At 40.0% G+C, this 24184-nt stretch overlaps 1 protein-coding gene across 5 annotated transcripts in view; it reads left to right on the forward strand.

Annotated features, from left to right (window-relative positions):
* BCL2L13 (BCL2 like 13) overlaps positions 1-24184 on the forward strand; it is a 41053-nt gene that overhangs the window by 9575 nt on the left and 7294 nt on the right. For 4 of the 5 annotated variants that reach the window (XM_035127151.3, XM_035127154.3, XM_035127153.3 and 1 more), the window contains exons 2-6: positions 608-787; positions 5491-5598; positions 6280-6436; positions 10776-10845; positions 17111-17254. In XM_035127151.3, the coding sequence (XP_034983042.3) occupies positions 667-787; positions 5491-5598; positions 6280-6436; positions 10776-10845; positions 17111-17254 (600 nt within the window). In that variant the 5' untranslated portion in view covers positions 608-666. The remainder of the gene's footprint in view (positions 1-607; positions 788-5490; positions 5599-6279; positions 6437-10775; positions 10846-17110; positions 17255-24184) is intronic. The other variant, XM_060280007.2, reaches the window with a different exon arrangement.

The raw sequence follows: 24184 nt of genomic DNA on the forward strand, positions 1-24184 counted from the left end.
CTGATGTTGGGAAAGATTGAGGGCACAAGGACGACAGAGGACGAGATGGTTGGACAGTGTTCTCGAAGCTACCAACATGAGTTTGACCAAACTGCGGGAGGCAGTGCAAGACAGGAGTGCCTGGCGTGCTATGGTCCATGGGGTCACGAAGAGTTGGACACAACTAAACAACAACGATCAAATAAACCTGCAGAAGTGTGCATAAACTTTCAAAAGAACTACTGATATGATTATTTCTGAACCTTAGTAATTTTGAATACAGTATGGTTATGTAGCGGTTTTCTGGATCTTGCTCTTCTTTCTCTCTGGGGAAGAAGTAGAATACGTATATATTTCGCCTGCAACATGTTTCTGTAGTTTGTGCTACTGTTGTTTGACATACCATAGGGAAGTTTGAAAAGCAACTTGCCAATGGGCTACTTTCAATGGGAGGAAGAGATACGGATTTAACCTGCCACCTATGTACCCTCTCAAATGATGCTCTGTCTGGCCAGGGCTAATAAGTTCTGGCACAATTGCATTTTGTATTTTTTCTATCTTGCATGTGTGTACATAATCTGAATATGATTCTAATTACGTTTTTTCATTTTGATTCTTCATTTTCCAGATCTCAAACAGAGAAAATTACATAGCTCATAATCCTGTGGGGCATTGGAAGCCAACCAAATGGCATCTTCTACTACTGTGCCTGTAGGTTTTCACTATGAAACAAAATATGTTGTCCTCAGCTATTTGGGTCTCTTGTCACAAGAAAAACCTCAGGAGCAGCTCTCTCTGCCAACTCAAGGTAATGCCTTCATTCTACTTTTGTATATAATACTCTTGTATACAATTGTATACAATTTGGTATTATGTATTTTTAATATTTCAAAATGTGAATGCACATGAAGGGTTTTTTGTGTGTCAAAAGATAAAATAACACACCCAAAACACAACATGCTCCGGAGAATAATGAATAACACAGTTTTTACACCAGTTTTTAAGTTATTAAATGATATTGTTTTTATTTCAGTGTATTCAACTTTTCTGAATAATCTGATTAGTATAAGACAATTCATGCGCATTCAGACTGGTCTTTGATCCTCAAAATAAGTGTAGTTAAGTGCATAGGTCACACCTAACTTATCAAGTGAGTTGCAGTAAAAGCAAGAATTGGCTTTTAACAATAGAAAATAAATTATACAAGTAATTTATTTTCAAGTAATACTAAACTTAGTATATTTTTAGCTACTACTTTGCTCTGGAAAATAATTTCCAGAGCTTTTCCCAACTTTGTCCCAATTATTAGCTTTTTATATACACTACTATATAATTGACCTATTACTTCTGTGTGAAAACTCTTGATATTATAACTTTTTCAATGGAATGTGATTCCTATATAAATGTTAGGATAATTTCAGTATTCCCCCCCCCCAAAAAAAACTTGCATCTATTTGCTCTTTATTTGTCAGTTGGTTCACTTTTTATATCATTCTGTGCAATATTTTAATTAAGGTTTAAAACTTAGGAGGTTTATGGTAACATATGCTTGCCTGCCAATTTATGAACGAGTAGGCCAGCAGAATAAAGTCATTGCCTACCCTCTCTCTTTTCTCTTTTTCTCTGAGTTGTGTCCCCAAGTTCTGTGTGTAGGAGATCTATGTGTATTTTTTGAGGCTGGAAGAACTTCTACCATTAACTGTCCACAAACATTGGCAGAAGCAGCACAGAGAGCTTGTTGCTTACCTGCTGCCTCAGTTATCGCTTATGTCTTGTTGGTATTTGCATTCTACTGTAATAAAATTCTCAGGGCATTTTTGATTCAGTGGGGGAAAACAACAGCTTGAACAGTAGGTTTACCCTAGTCAGCGCCACAAAGACATGGCTGCAATTGAAACATAAGTACGTAGGTTTCTCTGAGGTAACTATAACATTGCCAGTTCAGTGTTCAGGTGTTGATTTTCTGCATCTTCAATTTGATAAAATATATTTTCCCTCTCTAACCTTTTACAAATACAGTCAAACCTCAGTTTTCAAACATCTCGGCTGCTGAATGTTTCAGAAGCCAAACGCCAAAAACCTGGAAATGAATGTTTCTGCTTTCGAATGCACCTCGGAAGTCAAATGGCTGCACGTTTCTCTATTTTTTCAATTGAATTCTCCGACAGCCCATTGAGCCTCGGTTTTCTAACGTTTCGGAAGTCGAATGGTCTTCCGGAACAGATTACGTTCAACAACTGAGGTTCCACTGTACTAATGTTTGTATACAGCACTGATTACATCCGCCTTACAGCCAGTTCCCCCCCTCCCCCCATTGTTTCAGTTGCCTCTCAAAACACTCATTCATTTTGGCATCAGCTTTGATTTTTTGACAAAGTCATAGGGGAGCAAGGCAATATGATTTTAGGAGTACTGTGCTATCAAATTGTGAACCTGATTCTTCAGATGCAGTGTGTGATTTGGGCTGGTGTAGTCTGGCAAAAGCCAGTGTTCCCTAGATCTCCAATCATCAACATCTTGTCTCAATCTGGATCCAGTTTAGGGTTCTTGATTGTAGTCGCATTTGTTTTGAACTCCCCAGTTCTATTAAGTGGTTTTGTATTACCACTGGAAATTCAGTATTATTCCAATAAAGAATTGGAATAATAGTAAAGAATTTTTTAAAATTTACATCAGTATGCACTACCATCCTATAAGAGGGAAATGATTCTCTTTTGTGCTTTATTCACAGTACTGTATACCGTTGAAATGGGGCACATTGTTTTACAGATTACTGCTGAGATACCTTCCTGTAATGTACTTGTCAGAACCACTAATAGCAAGAATACAGTAATTTGCAGTCCGTGGAGCTTAGGAGAACTGTTCTGAGAAACCATCAGTGTCTTCCCTTCACTGCCCACAAAGTACAGCTGAATTTTGCTTCCTGTACAGTCTGGCAATGTTGCTTTTGGACCAGCCAGAGGTCATCACTTGTGAACAATAAATTATGCTTTGTTTCTCTGGAAGGGGCATTCATTTAAATTGTTTTCTTCTGATTATTTACAAAGAGCTGTGGAAATAAAGAGAATGATAAAACTACTTTTCTACTTATGAATAACCTAGTTAAATAGTGTCTGAAATTAGACAGGTTTCCTGTGGTTGTCTGTCAAGTCAGTATCAAAATCAGTTAATATTTGCTGTGTTGTCTCCTTTAGAGCCTCTGATTAGTGGTTTTTTTTAAAAAAATCATTAGCAATACTGAATGGTTGAATGTGAAAGCACTGAGGATACAACAATAGGTATCTAAATAGTACTCCTGTGTACTTGAAAGGATTGTAATTTCTTGTCATTTTTTCAGCATGGTTTCTTATCAAGTATGACAGCTTGCCATGTGAGATCACCATCACTCAAGTTCTGTGGGAAGCAGGTGCTCTTCTCAATGGAGGCCTTCTCATTTGGGCAGGGCAAGCCTTAACTGAGAAGTCTAGATTTGGGTTTTCTTTATGTAACTGTTATTCAGTCTTTCCTGAAGGGAGGTATTATACAACTAGTTAAACCGTCAAAGTAAATTTCTCTGCTTTCCAGACAAAACTCTTTCTTCAATGTGATTTTATAGTTGTGTTACTTCTGATGGAAGCCTAGTTACCTCTTGGTCAGAATTCCAGAGGCACATCACTAACAACACCTAGGAATCATTTCTTGTTTCATCCCATCCTATATCATTATTTGGACACAGGACATTTTGGTGGTTGTTCACGGGGATTTTTATGCTTTTTCATACATTGTTTGTGCAAGTACAGCAGGAATTGCGAGTTGATGTGATCAGATAAGTGTGGTATAACTTAAAGGGGAATAGAATTGATTCTACTTACTGCTCTTGCCACTGCTATCACTGTTTGAGTTGGAACCAAGTTTCTCTCCCTAGCAGCAACTAATTAAGTGCCCTGGAGAGCAGTCAGCAATTTTTATTTATCAGCTTTCTATCTTCATTTTTGTAGGAAGAGGGTAGTAACATTTCTAAAACTGGGGCAAAAAGAGTTAATGGAATAAAAAAATTCAAGTGGGTAATATGAGATGTGGCTGTTAGAAAACCTCCATTTGCAGGGGGAAATGTATATCTTCTTGAAAGACAAATATATTGACATGATATACTTACAGGAGCGGGGAGAAGGGTTCTACCCAGGATGTGTTGTCCTGGAAGGTTGCCTCTTAAGCATCACATAATTTGTCAGTTTGGTTGACTCTTGGCTTATAAACTGAGCAAGTGAATCTGTCCCTGTGGTAGCATGTGTGTGCTATACTACTTCTCCTGTCACATTCCACAAAATCATTTCTGGAAATGGGAAGAGAAGCCCATTAGAGGCCGTCTAAATTCCGTAATATCAATATTAAAATCTATTAGAAGAATATGGTTTTCAAATAAAGACACTTAAGTACTGTATTTGGATTTCTCTAGTGAAGAGGGAGGGAGTGCATACAGTTTTATTTGTCCGATTAAACTATTTGTTTTGTGAGTCTAGTAGCAAAAATTCCAGGATCCATAAAAATGAAAAAAAAAACATTTTTCATGTACAGTATTAACTTAAAGTGGAGTTCTGAAATAATTAAACAAATGGACTGCAAACATTTTTGCATGGTGTGGACATTAAAATAAGCCACAGTTTATCTTAAACCTTGCTTTGATAATTTCTTCAAGCAAACCATGTGGTAACTTTGGTTTATTTCTGGCTTACTTCTTGTAGTTTGTTTGAAACAGACCATGGTCTAGGTTTTATTCCTATATCAAACCATACTATGGCTTGTTTGAGCCATGCAGGCATCATGTGGTGTGGGGGGGAGTCATGTGGGGACCTGCATGGTGGGGGACACAAATTAATGTTTAAACTATAGTTAAATGCAAACAAGGCCACTAAGTATAGGAAAACATTTCCAGAATTAGAAGGCAACTTTCTTCCAACAGATTTTACTGTTTAGAACAAAGTAGATTCTTACATTTCAAGGAGACTGTTAACGTTTTGTAATGAGCTGGATCACTAATGTTTGGATGTTTCTCCTTTCAGCAATTTATACTGCTGGGGAGATTACAACTTCATCAATTTGGCATGTCATATATTTGTTGGGAAAAGTCATTTTCTTCATTAAATTTCTTCCACTTACTTTCATAAATACAAATTTATAGCACTGTAATATACATGTCTACTTAGAAGTAAGTCCCATTGAACACAACTCTGTCATCCCTTGTCATTTGCCATGCTGAGGGGGCCTTAGCTAAATGCACATGGGATTGCAACCTTGTTTATTTTTCTTAGGGAGTTTTTTCCTCACTAGAAATGATTGGTTGTGTGAGAAATTGACCTGGATGCTCTTATGCCATAAACACTAATTTCTGCTTATTTTTTTTGGTGAACTGGAGTTCTTTTGCTTTGATAGAAGTGTAAGTGTTTGTAATTGATGAATATTTGTTGCTCTTCTGCCATTATATGCATGTCCTAAGAATCTACCTTTATAGCTGAACTTTTTTGCTTGTTTCAGTGACTGATCCATCTGCAGTCTCTCAAGCTTTAGATAAGGAAGTCCTGGAGAAACTTAAAGCAGAAATTGAGGAGGAATTGAAACGTCTTGATGAAGAAATTGTGGAAGGTCTGTGCAAGTTGGTGGACTTCCTTTCTTGGTTGCTTATGTTGTTATGTTCAAGAATTATAAGTTTCCTACAGCCATATTTTCAGAGGGAATATTCACGTTTTTGAGAATTATGTATTATAAACCAATGTAATACACATTTCAAACCGTAAGTGAAAAGATTAGTGCATGTTCTTCAGAAAGATGTATTATACCCCAATGTAATAAATACACAGTTCAAACTACACAGTTTGAACATACACAAAAATACACAAAAATACTCAGTTCAAAATACACGGAAACACCATTTACTTTCCTGCTGTAGCTATTTACCTGCTTGCACTTTAACCCACAGTGCCACCTGCGTCCCTTTTATGTAAGATTGTACTAGTTACCAATTGCTGAAAAACAGAGGGGAAAGAGTGCTTTTGTTTCTGGAATTCTGCTTTTAGTTTTCACACAGGCATTTAGTTGGCCACTCTGAGAACAGGATGCTGGACTAGATGGGCAATTGGCCTGATGCAGCAAACTCTTATGTTCTTAACCAGCTATGTCATATTTGGAGTAGATCTAGTGAAATCAGTTGACTTAAGTTAGTCATGACTGATTAAGTTAGTCAATTGATTTCAGTGGATCTGCTCCAAGTATGACTTACTATTTCAGTCTCACTAACAGTATGAAATCTCTCTCTTTTTATTTCAGCTTTTACCAGCACAGGCTTTGACTGCCACACATCTCCAGTATTCAGTCCTGCCAATCCAGAGACTTCAATAGAAGATTGCTTAGCTCATCTGGGAGAGAAAGTATTCCAAGAATTGAAAGAACCTATTCAAAAGGCATTAGAGACCCTACTTAGCAAGTGAGTTCTCATTTGCTTTGCTCAGCAGGGAAGGTACTTGCTCTTAAAATTCTCACAAATGCAGTAGTATTGATTATGTGACTATATTTTGGCACAACTATTTCTAAACCTGATTCACTTTCCTTCCTTAATTATGTACTTGATAGGAAGTGAGCTAACAATTCCCCATCATTTAAACTTATGAACATCAATACACTACAATGAAAACAACTTCCTTCAAAGTCACTGCTTATTCTGATAGCTTTAAATGCCCAAATGTTTTCCTTATTAGACAGTAGTCAGGGTAGAGTCCTTCCTCCTAAGTGTTTAAAATCTGGATGCTGTACTACAATGCCATGGGGCTAATACTGATATCTCTATATTTTAGGTACCCCAGATGTTGCCAAACATATATTGGGTGCACTTCTGCTATTGGAACTACTTCCCCATTCTCATAGTGGGAGCGTTTCTGGCCTTTAATAAGAGGGACAAGTAGGAAGTAATAGAGAAATTGCGTTGAGGTAGCACAGACACGTGTTTCATGTAAGTCAGTCTGCTTTTTTTCATATAGCAGGGTAGACCCTCAATGTTGACATGAGATAGGGAGTAGGTCATTTCGCTGAATTATTCCAAATGAATATGTAGAGCTGGTATATTATAAAACAAAAGTACTGACATTTGATTATGTTAGTAATACAAGTATCAGAGAGATAAGGTATTTGATTCCACAATAGCTTAATAAATTTGGCAGTTCCTGTCTCTTGTAAAGCTGAATAGGATTTTGCCATATTGATTACAGCCAACACTTTTTACCTCACTCTGCTGCATGTAGTGGCAAGTTCTGAAAAGCAACTTTTTTCATAGTTTGAAAATAAAACACAATACAGTAGAAAATTATATATATTCTACTATGCCTGATCTGAAGGTTGCTACCACTCATGTTAATAATACAAACTATCACATATTTATTTATGACAGTTCTCCTTGCGTAGACAGTCGTAACCATTCAGAAATGCAGTTTTAGAGCAAAAAGGGGAAACATTAGAGCTTTTTGCCAGTATTTATAAGGCGTTCTTACAAAAGTCAATATTGAAAGGTACTGAGATACTGTATACAAGCAGTTCCTTGAATGATAATTTTTCTAAAACTGTCACAAACATTTGGTACAAATTTGACTTCATTACACATCTCTACTAGTACCAGTCTTTGTTCATTTTAAGTTAAGATACAGAAAATCATAGGAACACTTTAAGATTGCTTTGCCTAAATCAGGGGTTCTCAACTTTCTCCCCCACAGGGCTCACTTAACATGGGTGAAAATTACTGAGCCCCACCAGTCAAAAAAGATGGTGCAGAGGCAGAGCCAGTCACAACATGGTGATAGATGGAGGCAGAGTTTGGCATAATCAGCGGGCAATTACTGGCATCACTTTCTACTGATATCTAATACATATTTGGAAATTACAAAATTCTTTGCCACTGTATTTTTCTTGTGGCAAGGATTTCCACAGCTCAGCTTTCCTCAAGCTTAAGTACAGATGTTTGATCTTGAGGTATTGTGACAGACCCCCAATTTAGGAAGAATTTGCTGATCCAGAGGTTCTACGTGGAGAAGGCTTTTTTCCTTTATATTTTCCTCTCCCACCCTTGCATGTGTCTCTATAGTATTTTTATCCATCTTGTCATTTCTCCTTGTTAGATCTTATCCTTCCCCCGCTCTGAAACCTGCCAGCTGTTTTCATCCCTCCTTCCTGGTCCTTTTTACTACCTTCACTTATTTATGCTAATAGTTTTTCTCTCTCAGCCCATTCTGTTGTATTCCCCATTGAATTATTATTAACAATAAATATATTTTTCCTCATCTAAATTCCTTTAACACCTCCTCTGACTCTTCCTCTTAGAGAAGGGAGACCTGCCATGAACTTCTGTCTCCCAACCACCTTTACTCAGCATGCAAGGAGTGGCTGGGGAAACCCAGCCAGATTGGTGGGGTATAAATATTAAATTATTATGAAATTATTATATTGCATAGCTTTTGCTATATGCATCCCTACTTCCACAGATGTCCTACACGTGGTTCCCAATAGCTTGGAGAAAGATGGAGACTTCGATTGAAGTTGTATAAAAGCTTTTGTTTTCAGCATGGGGATTTTTATTTTTTTTGCAACAGTCCCTATTTAATACTTTTTTTACATCTCCCTCCCAAGATCAAGCTGATGCCTTTAATATAAAGTTTTTGTTGTTAGCTGAAAGTGTTTCATTTCATTAGAGCAATTTGTTGAAATGTGCTGATTTGGGAGTTGTGCCTTTAACTGTAATTTGTGTTAGGTTGTCTTTTAGATGGTATTTTGAATGGATGGGTTATATATTCTTAATTATACATTGCCTTATATGTGCAGTATTGAGATACTGTAGAAGGAAATCTCAAAGATTAGGAAACAATTGTGAAAAGGATCAAAATGCCTAACTCCCAGGTCACTGTTTATTTTATTATGTTTATACTTTGCTTTTTAGCTAGGATTCGCTCCCAAATAACTATAATGCACATACTGCTGTGAAATGAGCCAGAGTCTGGCAGCTTGTGATGTCTGAACCTGGGCTTGTGGTTTGTTTCTCTCAAAACAAACTGGGGGTTGTAACCAAGGTTTGTTCTTGGTTACTACTAGTGAGTGAAAACCTGTCTCTGGAGCTAGATTTCTGATGGCTGTTCTACACATGCAGCTCATTACTGATGCTTTGATTCATTTTAAGATCTTTGAGTTAAGAAATTGCAGCACAAGTGGAAGCTTCTGTATTTGGTAAATTTAATTATCTAGAAGATTAATAAAAATCTATACCAAATGATGTGGGAAAGTTATTTTATTGTCCTACATGTAGATGCTATCAAAATTTGCAATACAGTATAGTCTTCTATTGAAACTGTAAGTCATTTATATTGTAAACATGGTGATATGAAGGTTTCCAGGTCTCGTGTACTGAGTACAGTGGACAGATGTAACAGACCAGCTGTTCTTAAGCTAGACTCAATAAATGCATTTAACCCTTGCTCAGGACATCCTCATAAAAGACGTAGGAAAATGCGGATTAGGAAAAAAACCTGCTAAGCATGGAGTGTTCTGTTTGTTGAAAAACAACAAACAAAGGTCAATCAGAAGGAAATACATCCAGTAGCATCTCATGGGGCCAGTGCTATAACAATTTAGTCCTATGTAGGACTAAAAACTTCACTTCTGTCCTCTACCTGCATGTTAGAGGTAAAGATATATCTACATATGGAAACTTGCCAATCACCTGGGATGAGCTGGTTAACCTGTCACTTTAGGGTGAAAATAGTGGCCAGTTCACTTCTTCCCCACTGCTGCTGCACTGCAGGGACCTAAACTATGTTTTGGCTTAGTGTTGTACCCAAATCCTGGTTCATGGTTTGTTTTTCCCAAACAAATCACAAGTATTTGGTTTCAGCCTGTGGTTTGCATGGAGAGAGACAGATCTTGAGTCTGGGCTCACAGGTAACACTATGCTAAACCATGGCTTAGGTCCCAGAAGCAGTGGAAGAGCAAAGTGACCACAATTTTTGCTCCATGTATCAGCATACTGCATGTTTACTTTTAAAACATCCTTAAGCTTAATTGTGATTTAAAGATAATATCACTCTTACATAGTTTAAGCAGCTTGATCCTGTGCTTATTTAGAAGTGTTTAGTGGGGCTACTTCCAGGTAAGTGTACATAGGATTGTGACATATACACACAGTAATGTGAGTTTTTCCTCTCTCTCAGATTTTAGCATCCATAATTGCATTCAGTCACATGCTCAGTAGGTGGGCAAACAAGAATTGTTACCATCTCTTAGTATCCAGTCAGCAGACCAGACCCAGATCTTGCCCACCTGTTAATCACCTGACATTTTATGACACAGGATAATTCAGATATTGAAAATAGCAATTGGGAGCGCACTCGTAAGTGGGTTCCCAGTTCTCCCCTTCAGCTGCAAATATCTTGCTGAGCCATCTCTACAGAAATTGGGCCTTGCAGTTGCAGTGGAAGCACCTCCTGATTGCAGCCATCCGATGGAAGTCACTGACAATAAAAGTAGTACTAAGGTGGCAACTCTTGATGGAGTTCTGTTGTAGTATTCTAGTATTAAGTTTTTTGTCAGTTGCCTGCATGAGCTGATTCAACAAAAATTGCACAAATCATTTCACCAACTCTGTAATCTAATATTACTAGAATTGACATCTCTCTCTGTGTTACTATTACCATTTCAAGACTGTGCAGAAATTGTTGAAAAGGGAGTTATGCCTTCTTGTTTTGCCTTTGCTTTGCTTTTTAAAATCTTGTGTTTTGGTTTTATTTGTACAGACCAGTAACTTACAAGGAATATAAAGAAAGGACACAGGAAGCATCAGCTCATGCCAGTGGATGGAGCAAGGTACTTGCCAAATCACCCTCACTTTGAATTGACTAGATCAGTGTTTCTCAACCTTTTTGGGGCCAAGGCACACTTGTTCCATGAAAAAATTCACGAGGCATACCACCATTAAAAAATTTAACTCTGTGCCGCCCTATATTGACTATATAATTATGACTGTAAGAAACACTTGCCAATTGCTGTGTTGGTTGCAATCTCCTGTAATAAGGCTTCACAAGCCGCTGATTTCTCTGCCAGCACAATCCTTTGCTCAGCAAGTTTCAGGTTGAGCTCATCCAGCCAGCTTCTTTAAGTTTGTCTAAAACCACCCTCCCGTGGTGGTGGCTGTTGAGAGCTGCGCTCGCCCCGCGTCGTGACCCGGCCGGCTTCCTTTCTGGCGGGTTAGTGTTGTTTATTGGCGGCCGCCAGGCACGTGACAATGGAAATCGCCCTTCTCGTCGCCGCACTAGTGTGCCGCGGAACAGTGGTTGAGAAACGCTGGACTAGATAACCATTATAGATCTGTGCTAATTTAAGGAATCATTACTCTGTTTTATCTGCCTCATCTATACTGTACTGTATGTTTGCCAGGTTTTATTAGCACTTAAATATAGGAGTAAGTGTAGTCGGTACATTATTACTATGATATTTAATATGATTCTGCAGTCAAACACCAAGTCAGTATATGGAGGTTCTCATCTTTCTCTTTTTTAAAAAGCAAAATTCTAGCCCTTATGGTGGTAAAGAAGTATGATTATATGTCATCTGTGCAGCAAAACACCATGAGAGGGGCGGCTGAGCAGCATTTCAGGTAATGATGGTGGGTTATACCTCAGTTTTGTTTATAGGACTTTCTTCCATAATCATTAGAACCAGAACAAATAAAATAAGCAAATATATGGACATACTGAATTTAGTTATTCAAGTTTCTTTTCATAATAGCAGATCTGAGTTACTTTCTGGCAAAACTTGCTTTACTTTGAATAGTGAGTGACCATGGTCTTTCTTGTAGGACAGATTTACAGGCAGAATTACGTTTGAAAGCTCAAATAATAGTAGTAGTATCTTGGAGCACTTTATCTGTTTACATCTGATAGGCTAAACCACATTCCTTCCTAGAAAACGATGGCTTTTGATCTTCTGGTCTTTTTGGGTCTCTGGGATCAGCTTAAGCCATGTTCTTGACATTCCACTGTAAGAAGTTGACGCTGCAACATGGTTGCTTGCAGACTTTAGGGTGATGCCAGTGTGCCATGCACTTAATTGGCTGTCTCTTGACTCCAAGTCTGCTGCTGGTGTTCTTAGGAAAAGCAGCATAGGTTCAGCATAACTTTGGGAACATTTCCTCCTTCTTGATCAGGATGTCCATTCTAGTGTTATGAGAAAAGAAGAAAAATATTTATTTACGAAAATTTCGTCTAGCGAGGCACCGTTTCCCATAGGAATGCATTAAAAGTCAATTAATGCGTTCCTATGGGCTCCGGGGGAACTGGTGGTAGCGGCGGCACTTGCTCTCTTGGCTCGGGGAAGGCAGGCAGGCGCTTCCCTGAGCCAAGAGAGCAACGCCGCTGCTGCCAACGACAGAGCCGGATCGGACGAAGCTTCAGAAGCTTCGTTGGATCCGGCTCTGTCGGGCGGGGTGGGGGAAAGGCGAAGGAACGATCCTGCGCCTTTTCCCCCACCGCCGCCAAGCCAGTGCCAGAGCCGAAGTGTGGCGCTGCGGCCAGGGGCTTTTCGCCGTCTGCCTCCCCCTTGGCTGGGGAAGGCAAATGGTGAAAAGCCCCCGCACCGCCGCACTTCGGCTCCAAGGGGCGCTGTGTCAGTCAGGGTGGGGGGACTCCGCTTTCCCCTCACCTCGACTGACACAGCCTTGTCCCATCCCGCTGTGTCTGGCGGTGGGGGGGGAAGCGGGGCTGTGAGGGGGCGAAGCGACGGTGGCGACAGGAGGCTAAGCGCACCTCCCCGGGCAAAGAGACCCGCATCCATGGACACGGGTCTCTTTGCCCGGGGAGGTGCGCTTAGCCTCCCGCCGCCGCCTGTCAGCTGTTGAGCGGCTTCAGGCCGCTCTCCAGAGGCACATGCGCGCCTCAGGACAGCGGCCTGAAGCCGCTCAGCAGGTGACAGCTTTCTCAGGGAGGCAAGCAGGGGACACGTAGCCCGCCCGCTTGCCTTCCCAGAGAAGGCGCCCGGCTTTCTCAGGGAAGACAAGTGGGGGACACCTAGCCCACCTGCTTGTGTTCCCTGAGAAAGCAGGGCGCTTTCTCGGCGAAGACAAGCGGGCGGGATAGGTGTCCCCCGCTTGCCTTCGCTGAGAAAGCCGGGTGCCTTCTCAGGGAACGCAAGCGGGGGACACCTAGCCCGCCCGCTTGCGTTCCCTGAGAAAGCCGGGCGCTTTCTCGGCGAAGACAAGCGGGTGGGATAGGTGTCCCCCGCTTGCCTTCGCTGAGAAAGCGCCCGGCCTTCTCAGGGAACGCAAGCGGGAGACACCTAGCCCGCCCGCTTGCGTTCCCTGAGAAAGCCGGGCACTTTCTCGGCGAAGACAAGCGGGCGGGATAGGTGTCCCCCGCTTGCCTTCGCTGAGAAATCCGGGACGTCTTCGGACGTCTCTGAAGTTGCCTTCCGTGTTGGGGGAGGCAGGTGGGAGGCGGCGGAGGGAGACCGCCACCGCCTCCCGCCCGCCTCCCCCGACACGGAAGGCAACTTCGGACGTCTCTGAAGTTGCCTTCCGTGTCGGGGGAGGCAGGTGGGAGGCGGCAGAGGGAGACCGCCGCCGCCTCCCGCCCGCCTCCCCCGACACGGAAGGCAACTTCGGACGTCTCTGAACTTGCCTTCCGTGTCGGGGGAGGCAGGTGGGAGGCGGCAGAGGGAGGCAGGTGGGAGGCGGCGGTGTTCCCCTTTCGCTAGATGAATGCCCTGATTTTCTGATCGGAGGTTTTTATGGCCACTTTCGCAAGACGAAGCGGTGGCCATAGAAAACCTCGTCGTATAGCGAGGCAACCTCCGATCAGAAAATCCTTTCGTAAAGCGGAATTTTCGTCTAGCAGGGCATTCGTCTAGCGAGGCACCACTGTACTCACTTTCTCCATGCCATGCATAATTTTATAAACTTCTTTCTTACCACTCCGTAGTCACCTTTTCTCTAACTAAAAATTCCTAAATGCTGCAACCTTTCTTCATTGGGGAGTTGCTTCGTCCCTTTGATCATTTTGGTTGCTCTTTTCTGAACCTTTTCTAATACTATCCTTTTTGAGGCGACCAGAACTGTACACAGTATTCCAAATGTGATCACACCATCTATCTACTAGTCTTTTTAGAAAATGCAGTGTCTGCAATTTATAGACTTTTCTGTATAATCTTTTTGACTACATACACTCTAACAATATGATTGCTGATACAGATAAAGCTTGCAAAACAGGTTGCGTTGAAACCAATCTTTATTGGAATTACCACTTTTACCCAGTGGCTATTTTTCTTGAAAACCTGCCCTTTAACAGAGGATTTTGAAAGGAAATGAAAAGAATTAAGAATCCTTCCATCCTATACAGTTTCTAAACTGATAAACTAAAGGAGAATACAAAGGTCAGCATGGGAAATCATAAAAAGTTTTGAACTTGCCTGCAAGGAGCTAAAATGTCATTTGCTTTCTTGCAAACCAAATGTTGAGTGGATTTTTTATTGAGTGTCTTCTAGGTTGGCAGGAAATAAAACAGCTATAGTTGGAAGGTGGCAAATGTTCCTCTTTTTTCCAAAACAACAAAAAACACTTCATTTTGATAAAATCTTCCCCTACCGAGTTACAGCTTTTTGATACCAGAGCTGGAATCCAAAGAAATACTTTGGCTCACAGAAAGGCTTTCAGTGGAATTTTTCACTTTCAGCATCTGATAACCGTAACACATCAGAGTAGCTTACAAACTCTCCTGAGTTTTAAAGTAAGGTCACTTGGTATAGGGAGCTATTGTTTAAGGAAACAAATCAGGCCTGAAAGCACTTTTGGACTCATTAAACTAGTTTATGGTTCTTTGGAACCTGGCCTAGGTAACTCAAACTGCTCTTATGGCTCTGAACTTCTTTTGTATAATTATAATTTGTCCAAATGACAAAGGGAAAGGGAAATAATTATTGTTGCTGAACAGGATGGAGGTAAGGAAGGGACTTCTTTCTGAATAATTTTTATTTTTTGTAAGTACTGTATAATTCTGTTATACAGCATCCACAACACAAATTGAATGTGACATTTTGCGTCAAGGAAAAGGAAGTTTGCTGTGTGGGTGAGAGACAAACCTCACACTAAGCAGGAGGAAGCAGAGATGCAGATGGTTTTCATTCTTTCCTTTGTAGGGGATAGGGTTCAACATTGGTATAGTAATGGGGCTGATGTGTGTATCTCTATTACCGGTAGTGCTCAAATTGCATTTTCAGTAGCATTTTTCTTCCCACCCCAGCACAGACTTTTACAACTTTATCCGTGTCCCATACCCAGATGGATCTCCCTTTGCCAAGCATTTGGTGTTGTTGCTATGGTTTCCTTCCTCTCCCTATAATCCTTCAGGTCACCGTTACAGTCCAATATGGTGTATATTTCCATAGAAGTCAGCCCTGTGGGGGTTACACCCATGTAAATGTATACAGGATGACAACTTTCCTTAAGACATGGATTCCAAATGCACTCTGAGAGAGCAAAGCATGACTATTTCACTCTAAATGCATAGCACAGAAGGAGACAGTTGTATCCAGTTTTCTGTTAACAGATAATAAGAAGCCCATCCTTTTTCTTGTGAAGCACTCATAGACATTTCAATCTCATAGAAGCTGCCAGGTTCTTAAAGGGTTAGATATATAGTACAGTGGTACCTCTACTTACGAATGTTTCTACTTACGAACAGAGCTCCGTCCGCCATCTTGGATGTGGTTTAGATAGGTTTTTTTCTACTTTCGAATTTTTAGATAGGGTTGCTTCTACTTACGAATTTTTTCTCCCAATGCATTCCTATGGGATTCGACTTAGAAATTTGCGTTCGGAACGCATTAAATTCGTAAGTAGAGGTACCACTGTACATCAATTAGTTTTTAATGAATGTTTTCAAATAGATTCTTTTCAGCCTGTCAGGTATTTATTTCAGGTACTAATTGTTCCAATTCTGTTTTATGATTGAATGGAAAAGATACTGTCACTTGGTGTTATGCTTGCTAAAAGCCCGTAATGAAAGGGCTTAGTATCTTGGTGGCCCTATTGGAGAGAGCCTTGGTTACCACTCATGTTAGGGAGCTTATTTGGAATAAAGTGGATCTCTCTGGGTTGAAGCTTCAAGACTCCCAAGGCAGCATTGACTTTCTCTCATCACAGATATTCACATAAAAATACCCTTTTAGGTGCTAGCTAATTTCTTTCAGTGAGTGCTCACTGGAAGGACAGATCATGAAGCAGAGGCTCCAATACTTTGGCCACCTCATGAGTAGAGAAGACTCCCTGGAAAAGACCCTGATGTTGGGAAAGATTGAGGGCACTAGGAGAAAGGGACAACAGAGGACGAGATGGTTGGACAGTGTTCTCGAAGCTACGAACATGAGTTTGACCAAACTGCGGGAGGTAGTGGAAGACAGGAGTGCCTGGCGTGCTATGGTCCATGGGGTCACGAAGAGTTGGACACGACTAAACAACTAAACAACAACAACAACAATTTCTTTCAAGTCTACTGGAATATCTTGCAAGAGAAGATAAATCAGTATTGACTCTTCTTTCGGATAAAGTAAAAAATAGAGAGTGTTATCCCTTGGTAATTCCAGAAATTAGATCAAATAGTGGTGATTTAATTGAAAAGTTACAGTTAGGAAGGTACAGAATGTTATCCTGTTGCCAATAATGCATTCTTTGCATTTGAAAGTCCTTGAAGCTGATATTGAAATTGTTTTTCTTGGTGTTGTATGGAGAGTTTGGAGATTATAATGTTGCACAGCAGCAAAACTTTCCAGTCCACTTTACTTTCCAGTTCACTTGAAGAAGGGTTACCTAGGTCCATTATTCTCCTCCCATTCGAATTGCTGTTCCCATCCTGACTGCCTGTTAATTTTAAAAGTTGGAGATACTGCAACAGTAGCAGCAACTGCCCAACAAGTAGTGAGGGGTAGGAAATGATGAGTTAGGAACTCATTGCCTGATTCTTGAGACTAGATTGACCCACTGACTAATCTGCTTTTTGGCCAGGGTTTTGTGTTCTTCCAAAGTACTGCAATTCCTGATCATGTCTCTTCCTCTCCTACCCTTTCTTCACTCTTTACTCCCAAGGTTTTAGTGCCTCTGGTGATCCTTCAGCGATTCCTGATGGAACTGACGAGACAGGGCCAAGAACCACTTGGGGCACTGCTGAATTTTGGAGTGACCTACCTGGAGGACTATGTTGCAGACTATATCATCCAGCAAGGTGGATGGGTAAGGAAGTTAATCTCCAACTGTATCTTCCTCCAGAGTTGATGAACAGATATGTGCATCTTTCTGTACAACAATAGTATTTAAGATTTACTAATTGTTCAAAGGAATGCAGTGCTGATTTTTTGTCCATAGCAGAACATATAGATATTTAGGATAATGAACAAGAACAAAGATAACAGCATAATCTTAATTAAAATGCATTGGTCTTCATATGAGTTTAGTTCTGTTTTTGTGGGGCAGCAGATTTGAGCTACCTCATAGTCATGGGCAAGTTCAGGCTATGCATTTAGATTGAGCTTGCTTTAATTTTATTGAATTTCTCAGAGTGCTTTAAGTTGTATTTCTCTAGATTCCCATGTGAAATGGGTTAAGAAAAAATGGGTTCTACTTAAAAGTGCTATTAGAAAATTGTGTTTTGAAGGTACAACGAAACCCTCTAAGAATATCCAGCCCCCCTCCCTCCCATCTGTTTCTTACAACTTGATAGTTGAGCTGGAGCACAGTGAATATACAGATTATTCCTCTCTGGGAGATAGAAGACTACCAGATTTAAACAGAATTAATCTGGGATTAGTGAAATGACTCCCAAGTTGTTTTTATTCTGAAAGTAAAGCTGGTCAGTGGTTAGAAAATCTAAATAGCAAAAAACATACTAATAACGTTTAAAATTATATATATTCTATGTATTTTGATTTTGGAAAGTGTACTAGGAGGGTACAAACAGTGGTTTTACTTGGGCTTTCCCCTCGCCCTCATCTCCTTCGTGCCCTTATTTTCTCATAAGAATAAGTATGTTTCTTGGCTGTACAAATTGCATATTTGCCTGGTGCAAGAGCTAGTGTTTAGATTATGCCTTTATGACTTCCACTTCCTGCACAATAAACAATGACTCCTGCATCTGGCTATGCTTTGGGCCTTGATTTAATGAAATGTCTTAGATTTTTTTGTTTTTGGCTAGTAGATAACTTCTTGCATTGTGCCCTCCTGTTTCTTTTGATGTTTTGGTACTCTCAGAAGTCTGTGTTCTATACCTCAATGACTTCTGTAAAGCCTTTTATAAACACGTGTCACAGTGCATAGCTGCTTCTGAAAACACACAGCAGCCTAGCTGTGTCTAAGAGGGAGGGAATGTTCACTGTGTGACTGTTTGTAGTTGACTTGGCAGTTCCATGAACCATGCACTTATCTATTCACCTCTAGCCAGGCATAAAATTGGACTGACAGAAGCTGCATAACCAACAGGGCAGATTTATTTTGGAAATGGTGCAGGAAAGATGAGGAAAGAATTGAAATGGTGATAATTTTTAAACTGAACAAAAGTTGCCATGATTAACTACTCTGTGGAGAAGAATAAGATCTTGGGTATTTTGATCTTCATATCATTATGCACAAGGTTCAGTTTTTTGGGTGGTACCTAGTCTTATTTTGATTTGGTTTAACAAATTTGTGTTTTAAGAAACTGTGAAACTGTAATATTTCAAATTTTCCTGAAACATGGTACTGCCATTAAGCAATGTTTTTTGGTTGTGCTTAAATACTTGAATAGGGAAACTTCAAATTAATTGCACGGTTTGGAAGCTCAGAATGCACAGCAAATGTTCTTGCTGCTCTTCACTAATGGTAGTGCAGCAGAACAGGAGAATTATCTGTGGTCCTGCCCCTGAGCTGCTTAATCCCAATGTGAAAGGTTCAGCTAAACCTCCTAAATTTCCAGTCATGGTGAACCTGTCCAAGGAAGAAGAAACAATGTGTATTGGGGTAGGAGATAGCTTAAAAGCTGTTTAAAGACTAAAATCACTTAAATGTTCAGCTACTCCAGCAGAGGCAAGGAATGGATTAGTTAAGAGTGTCTAACTCTCTGTGTTCCATTAGTCATTAAAGAAAGTCACAAATAGTATTGGGAAGATCCATCTTTTCTATAGATTTAGAGCTTTGTGAAAACATCAAGTCTTTCTACAGAGGAGGCAGTGGCAAAAATGGTACAGCCTCAGGAGCTCTAGTAAGTGGAAATAATCCAGACCTAATGAGCTATTTTGTAGACTAGGAAAATATCTAGACTGAAGTAAAAAATACTCATGCAACATGGAACACACTTGGAGCAATAAGATACTACAAACTGAATATTTAGAATCTTAATATTGGATTCATCACCCAGTGCCATCATTGTGTACTCAGTCAAGAGTAGATTTCCTGATATTTGGACGATTTTTGCAGAAATGGCAACCTTTAAGAGAAGATTGGTTCTGGGAATCAGCCCCATAGAACTCAGTTGGGCTTGTTTCTAAATAAACCTGCATAGGATTATGTTGTAAGACTATAAAAGTTAATCGTAGCACATTAAAAAAGGTAATGTCCTCCTTTTCATTGTTCTGATGGTTTCCAGACATTTTTTCCTATGTTGCTTTTCCTTTTCTAATGAGAAGGTGTGTTGCACACATTTTGAGTGTGAGCAGTGAGTAATGAGTAACGTTCTTCAGTGAAATCTGCATTAAGTCTGCTTTTGTAGTAATTTCAATGATATCAGGAAGAATCAAAGTGCAGTTGCAATTTCTAAGTTCTCATAAAGTTTTGCATATGTAAGCAATAGCTTCTGATCTAAAAGAAACAGAGTCATGCAATGTTGTTGGTTACTGAACTTGGAAAGGATTATAAGAGCAATGCAGAATATATACTTTCGCTTTACTTCTTGTAAGGCAGTAGATTGGTTTGCATTGAATTCACTTTCAAGGTAGCAGTGTACTTCTTTAATCATAAGAGGCAGAGATCTAGCTCTGAGCATTTTTGTAGATATAGCTTGCTCTCTAGACATTGTTGATGGAAACCAGAAGAGTCATAGAATGGTTTCATGTTTTCCACTGGGTCAAAACAAAAAACGTTCATTCTAATTTGGCAGCAGCTTAGCTCCACAGCTTGCCCTGAAGCTGTATTAGGGCACAAATTGATGTGCAGTGCGCATACTCCCTCCCCTTTCTCTGTTCACTCTCTCTCCCTCTGTTTGCTGTGTCTGCTGCATCAGAAGCTTCTCTTGGAAAAGTGCAGAGTAAGAACAGTCAGTTTGGGTAAGACTTTACTACTGAAGTAGTATAATTATGCTTTAAAAGTGTCAACCTTGTCCTAATTTCCAGTGTTTCATCCATATTGAAAAGGACTTGTGGGAGATCTGAGAAGAATAAGGATGACTGTTTTTGCTTAAAAGTTGTTATTCTGCTTTGTCACCAGTTTACATGCTTGTGGCTTGTGCTACTTTAATAATATCTGCATGAAAGTATAGTTAAGTGCCTTTGGAAACTTGCACATCCATTTGACTTGTAAAAAACGAACTAGAAGCTGCAATGCACAATTAAAATCTAAAGTATTGCTTTCCTTGCAATTGCAATTGCGATTGAGTTTATAAAAAGATACGGAAAGCAGGCTACTTCCCCTAGTGCTTTACTCTGGGTTTTATTTTCAGTCTTGGCATTGTTGTCTTTAGAAGTGTAAAGTAGTTGTTCAGTTTCTAAAACTGAAGATGGTGTTAAGTAGCTGTGTTTTAGACTCTGATGCGTAGAGGTATAAGAACAAACGTTAATAGTGGCATACTTTCAGTGAAAAAACAAAATTGTCTGGTTCTTTATTCCAAGATTTGACTCTGGATGACAAGGCAGAAATCTGTAGGCAATGTATTAAAATAGCAGCATGTTTTGTTGGAGAGTGTGTTTTGTAAGAGAGTAAAAGAATGTATGATATCTTTATTCAGACTTCACTTGCTTACAGAAGTGAAATAATGGAATCCAGGATAACATAATGGATGGTGTAATTTGAAAATAATAAATGCTGCAAGGGATATATCAATAAATGCTAGCTGGAGATTTGTAGGCTTGTGGGACATTATTGACTTTTATAAAGGAGTCTACTGTAGATTTCAGTATTAGATAACAATTCCTGTTTTAGATACTTACTTCTTAACTTCTCCTCTCTGCCTGAAAATGGAATATTGTGGACTGTAATATGTAGTACATAACACTGTATTTGACAAGGGGAGGTCCTATTTAATAGGTTAGTGTTGCTTGCACAGACTAACTGCTCCTGGAATGAGAGTTCCTGTGTCTTTTTGTATGCTTTTCTAAGTGAAATGAGCAAGTGTTTGTTTTTAGCAGCATGGGTAATGTCACTGATTAATTTTAGATCTGATACTTAGCATTTTTACTCTTGACTGTTTTGAAATACTAAAACAAATCATTGGGATCCTGCATATGCAGTTTAAATTTGTTTATATTTGTAACCTGTTCCTATATCCAACACTCAGGACAGTGAATAAAAAGCATAAGAATCCTATTAGGACAAAGTAAGGTTGGGCTTAGGACCCAGGTGGCGCTGTGGTTAAACCACTGAACCTAGGGCTTGCTGATCAGAAGGTCGGCGGTTCGAATCCCTGTGACGGGGTGAGCTCCCGTTGCTTGGTCCCAGCTCCTGCCAACCTAGCAGTTCGAAAGCACGTCAAAATGCAAGTAGATAAATAGGAACCGCTACAGCGGGAAGGTAAACGGCGTTTCCATGTGCTGCTCTGGTTTGCCAGAAGCGGCTTTGTCATGCTGGCCACATGACCTGGAAGCTATACACCGGCTCCCTCGGCCAATAATGTGAGATGAGCGCGCAACCCCAGAGTCGGTCACGACTGGACCTAATGGTCAGGGGTCCCTTTACCTTTAAGGTTGGGCTTAGAGAAGACTCCATAACCTTCAGCACTCTCTTGCTTCACTGCATGCTAGAGACAGCTTCACCCACCTTCCTCAGTGCCTGCTATCCCACACACTTACACTCTTCTGTGTCTCAACCCCTTCCATAGTGTGGATTTCTTCCTCCTATTGAGGTTGTTCCTACTCCTTCAGCTGACACCTAGGGGAATGGGTTTTCTTCTCCCCACCACCCCGAGCTTGGAAAGCCAGCCTCTTCAGGAGCCTGCCCTCTCAAATTTGAGATTGTCTAAGATGTCTTTTCCTTCATTGCTACTTAATATTCCATGGCTCTATCTTTTCCATTATTTCTTTTTTTAACTGCTAATTCCTGGCACATTTGAAAGCTGTTAAACTGCACTCTGAAGACCTTTGTGTGACCTTCAGATAAGAACAGCACTGTTGATGTATGAAGATTTAGTATAACACCTCAAATGGAATAAAATAGCCTGTTCTGTGGATCATGTGGTGCAGATAAAAGGATTCTGTAGCCTCTGGTGCAGTTTGTGCTGAAATGGAGGTAACAACAACTTTCCTTTATGAAGCTAAGAAATCTATTTGAGTAGTATTGCTGGCTAGATGTAACTGAGAATTCCACTCATTGTTGGGGAAGGGCTGTAACTCATTGGTAGAGCACATGTTCTGCGTGTAAAAGCAAGTCAGTGTCAACAGTACTAAGAAAGATGGACCCAATGATCTGACTTGTTATAAGGCAACTTACAATGAGAAGTATACACAGCTTAATGCTATTCATCTTGAGGCATAATCTTTCAAGTCAGATACTAGATTATTTAATGAAACTGCCTAGATAATTGCATTGGAGTGTCTGTCTTCAAAAATTAGCAAAATTGTTTTGCAGAAACAGTATTTGTAGAATGACCTTCCCTGGGCAAGTTTTGTGTCCTCACTTAAGTAAAATACAGGGCCAATAAGGTTAAGGTGTACAGTATGAAACTATATGAAACAATATAAGCGAAATGACACTGGGAGTAATATTAATTGAACCCAACTCTCTAGAACTAATATTTCAGAAGTTAGGCCTCTGGTGCCTAACACATTTTTTATTATTTCTTAGTATTGATTTATTTTAAAACATACTCTACTTGTTTTTATTTTATTTTTTAAAACCTACTAAAATATCTTCGTTGGCAAAACTTCTTTGCTGCTAGCTGTGCAGATCTCTTCTCAATATCCCTTTGGCTTTCTGATGCAGGGTCATTCTTGATTAGAGTATCACAAACGTCTGATGGGAGGGCCTGTCTTCTATTATATTACAGTGCTGTGTGTTCTGATTTTTGTTTTACATGACTCTGGTGCTGAAGCAAGGGTGAATAGTGCAAGCTAGCCTGGAGCTATGAAGAGGGCAGAGGAGTGGGAACAATTCATAGCAGAATAACATGTACTCTTCACCATAAAGCTCCTGAGCTCATGAGACAGCTTGATCAGCACGGAAAGATGGGGATTTACTGAGTAATTACTTTCTGTGTGGCGGCAGTCCAGCCCCTGATGCAGCTTTCTACATGTGCCACATTCCATTAGCACAGATGGATAGTTGTGAAAGGCAGCCATCAACAGAAGCTCTGAGAGCTTTGCTTGAAGGATGCATGAGTGGTTCTGGTTAGCAATGCTCCAATATTCTTTGTATATTAACATTATCTCTCTAAACAGATACCAGATTATATATATATATATATATATATATATATATATATATATATATATATACACACATATATATATAGTTCGATTAATTCAAATAGGCTTTGAATTTTTATAAGTTATGAAGGAATTGTGTTATGTCTATGGGTGAGGCACTTTCCTAATTGAATCAACACCCACTATAGAGTATGTGAGAGATTGCTACAGAACTAGTCATACCTTGGAAGTCAAACGGAATCTGTCCTGGAAGTCCGTTCAACTTCCAAAACGTTCGAGAACCAAGGAGGCAGCTTCTGATTGGCTGCATGTGTATTGTGAAATAATGTACATCAGATTCATGTGTTATGCTCATAACAGTCCTGTGAAATAGGTTAGGGTGAGTGGAGATCTGAATCCCATATCCAAGTACAATACTTTCATCTCAAACCCGACAGAAGACAATTACTGTTCAATACTTAGCTTCAACAATACGCAACCCTCTTTTAAATACAGTGGTGCCTCGCTAGACGAATGCCCTGCTAGACGAAAATTTCGCTTAATGAAAGGATTTTCTGATCGG

This window comes from Zootoca vivipara, chromosome 9 (genome assembly GCF_965207765.1).
Source record: "Zootoca vivipara chromosome 9, rZooViv2.hap1.1, whole genome shotgun sequence".
NCBI classification, from domain to species: Eukaryota; Metazoa; Chordata; class Lepidosauria; order Squamata; family Lacertidae; genus Zootoca; species Zootoca vivipara.